Raw genomic sequence first — 2,286 nt, 5'->3', positions numbered from 1 at the left:
CAAAATACAGTTTGGATAGTCAACCAGACTGTGTGTGTGTGTGTGTGTTTTCTCTATAGGGGTTGTGTAGCATGTACAGTGATATATAATCAGTCCAGAGGGTCCAGTGGTCTCTTTGTGGGAGTCTGGATATCTGCGTTCCCCATTTCCTCTCCTCCTCCACAGAAACCTCCCCTAGTTCTCCTCTCACAAACGCCCCCAGGCTCCTCTACAGCAGAAATGTGTTTTCAGTACATGACAGACTGGTGTTTCAGACCGCTCAGCATTCTTCTGACTCTTCACAGTCATGACATGAACAAACACAACACATGTGCTGTAAACTGCTACGTTCCCATGATGGAGAAATACAACAACAGATCTGCAAAAACATCCAGGGGGTTGAATTTAGTAGGCTACCTGAGATGGGAGAGAGACAGAGATAATCAATAAAAGAACTTCATTACAGAACTTCAACAAAAGAATCAAATTGCTGACAACTGCTGGACAGCCATATGAGTTTCATATAACACGTGAGCAAGCTAAAAACAAAAACAAAACTACTATATATTATTTATTAATATATTTAATAAATATTAATATATTAAATACATTCAATCTATACAAATACATGTTTGCAAATCTGATTATAGTAAATACAATAAATATAATAATTATTATTTACTTATCTATTTAATAACAATTACATAGGCTACTATTTTAAAGTACACTACTATTATTATATTTTTGCATATTATATTTTCTGCATCACAGTCATAAGAAAATTGGTACACACTTTTATTTATTTTGAGGTGAAATGGCCAGGATATGTTCTTGACAGGTTTATGAGGTAAACACTGTATGATCTACTTTCAAAGCTCTGTCGCGCTTCAGCCCCTCTGTGACGTCACCCGGAGGGCATTACATAATGTTGTGAATGATCCGAGGCTGAGCAGATGGAGTTTGGCCATCATCAGGTACAGCACACACAGCTGGCGCTTCTGCACTCGCTGCTGCTGCCGCCTCTGAAAAGAGGCGTTTCACACGCGTCAGCGGACTCAACGTTGTGGATCTCACACTGACTTTGTGTTTTTCCTTTTCCACAGCATTTCCTCGTGGAGGCTGGCGCTTCTTTTCCAGACTTTGGACTTTATTTGCATGGGACGCTGTGATTTTAGTTTCCAGTCCGTTTGTCTGTTTGGAGGTGAAACATGAGCGCGAGTGGAAACGCGATGGCGATGTTCGGGATGCGTTTAGCGGAGGATCAGATTAAAGTTCTGGAGGAGAATTTCACGAAGGTCAGCAAACATCCCGACTACACCACGCTGATGCTGATCGCAGCGGAGTGTGGGCTGAGCGAAGAGGAGACAGCGGTGAGATCTATCTATCTATCTATCTATCTATCTAAACAAACAAATAAATAAATAGGCTGATTATTTTTAATCATAAGCGCATTACTCTATTTTTAATAATGTCAGAACCTGCCTGTGATATTATAGGTTTTTTTATAGGCTATATATATTTTAATGTAGGCATAATTGTTTTAATACAAACATAATCATAATTAAAAGTATATATTTTTTTTAAGGGGTCATATGATGTTGCTAAAAAGAACATTATTTTGTGTATTTGGTGTAATGAAATGTGTTTATGCGGTTTAAGGTTCAAGAAACACATTATTTTCCACATACTGTACATTATTGTTTCTCCTCTATGCCCCGCCTTTCTGAAACGCGTCGATTTTTACAAAGCTCATCGGTCTGAAAAGCGAGGTGTGCTGTGATTGGCCAGCTATCCAGTGTGTTGTGATTGGCCGAATACCTCAAGCGTGTGACGGAAATGTTACGCCCCTCACATACTGTTGATGCCTTGTCCGGCCGGAGCGACGAGACAAAAACATTAAAACCCATTATAAACGAGGCATTTGTTGCATCCAGTGGGGACATAATTACTGATTATAATGACTTATACTGTCTTTTACGCGTTGCGTTGTGTTGCATCGCTCCGCGTAAAAATAAAACCATGTCTGCATTTGTGATCGGAGAAATGACAAACAACAAGCCCTACTCTACACTGCCCAAAAAAAACTCACTTTAAATATATAAAATATAAAAACTCTTGAAATATAAAAAAACGTACTTACAGTCTGTGAGTCAGAACAGCCGGCACTATAGTCTACTCTACCAGGATCAGGAAACAGTCATCCATAAAATGTGCTGCACACATCTGAATATTTGGGTTGAACTGTTCTGGAACAGTGTTGTAAATACAACTTAAACACTGATTTCTAGTCGTGTCCTCTTTTGGAAG

At 39.2% G+C, this 2,286-nt stretch overlaps 1 protein-coding gene across 2 annotated transcripts in view; it reads left to right on the top strand.

The window, feature by feature from the left end:
• Positions 1-918: 918 nt before the first annotated feature.
• Positions 919-2,286, top strand: part of hopx (HOP homeobox) — a 5,482-nt gene continuing 4,114 nt past the window's right edge. The window contains exons 1-2 of one of the 2 annotated variants that reach the window (XM_016507642.1): positions 919-953; positions 1,083-1,349. In XM_016507642.1, coding sequence (XP_016363128.1) covers positions 1,188-1,349 — 162 coding nt within the window. In that variant the 5' untranslated portion in view covers positions 919-953; positions 1,083-1,187. Of the gene's footprint in view, positions 1,350-2,286 lie in introns of both variants that reach the window. The other variant, XM_016507641.1, reaches the window with a different exon arrangement.

The sequence above is a fragment of the Sinocyclocheilus anshuiensis genome, unplaced genomic scaffold (assembly GCF_001515605.1).
Source record: "Sinocyclocheilus anshuiensis isolate Anshui unplaced genomic scaffold, SAMN03320099.WGS_v1.1 scaffold1646, whole genome shotgun sequence".
Taxonomy (NCBI): domain Eukaryota; kingdom Metazoa; phylum Chordata; class Actinopteri; order Cypriniformes; family Cyprinidae; genus Sinocyclocheilus; species Sinocyclocheilus anshuiensis.
The sequence above is the reverse complement of the archived record's forward strand: the minus strand, read 5'-3'. Positions and strand labels throughout refer to the sequence as shown.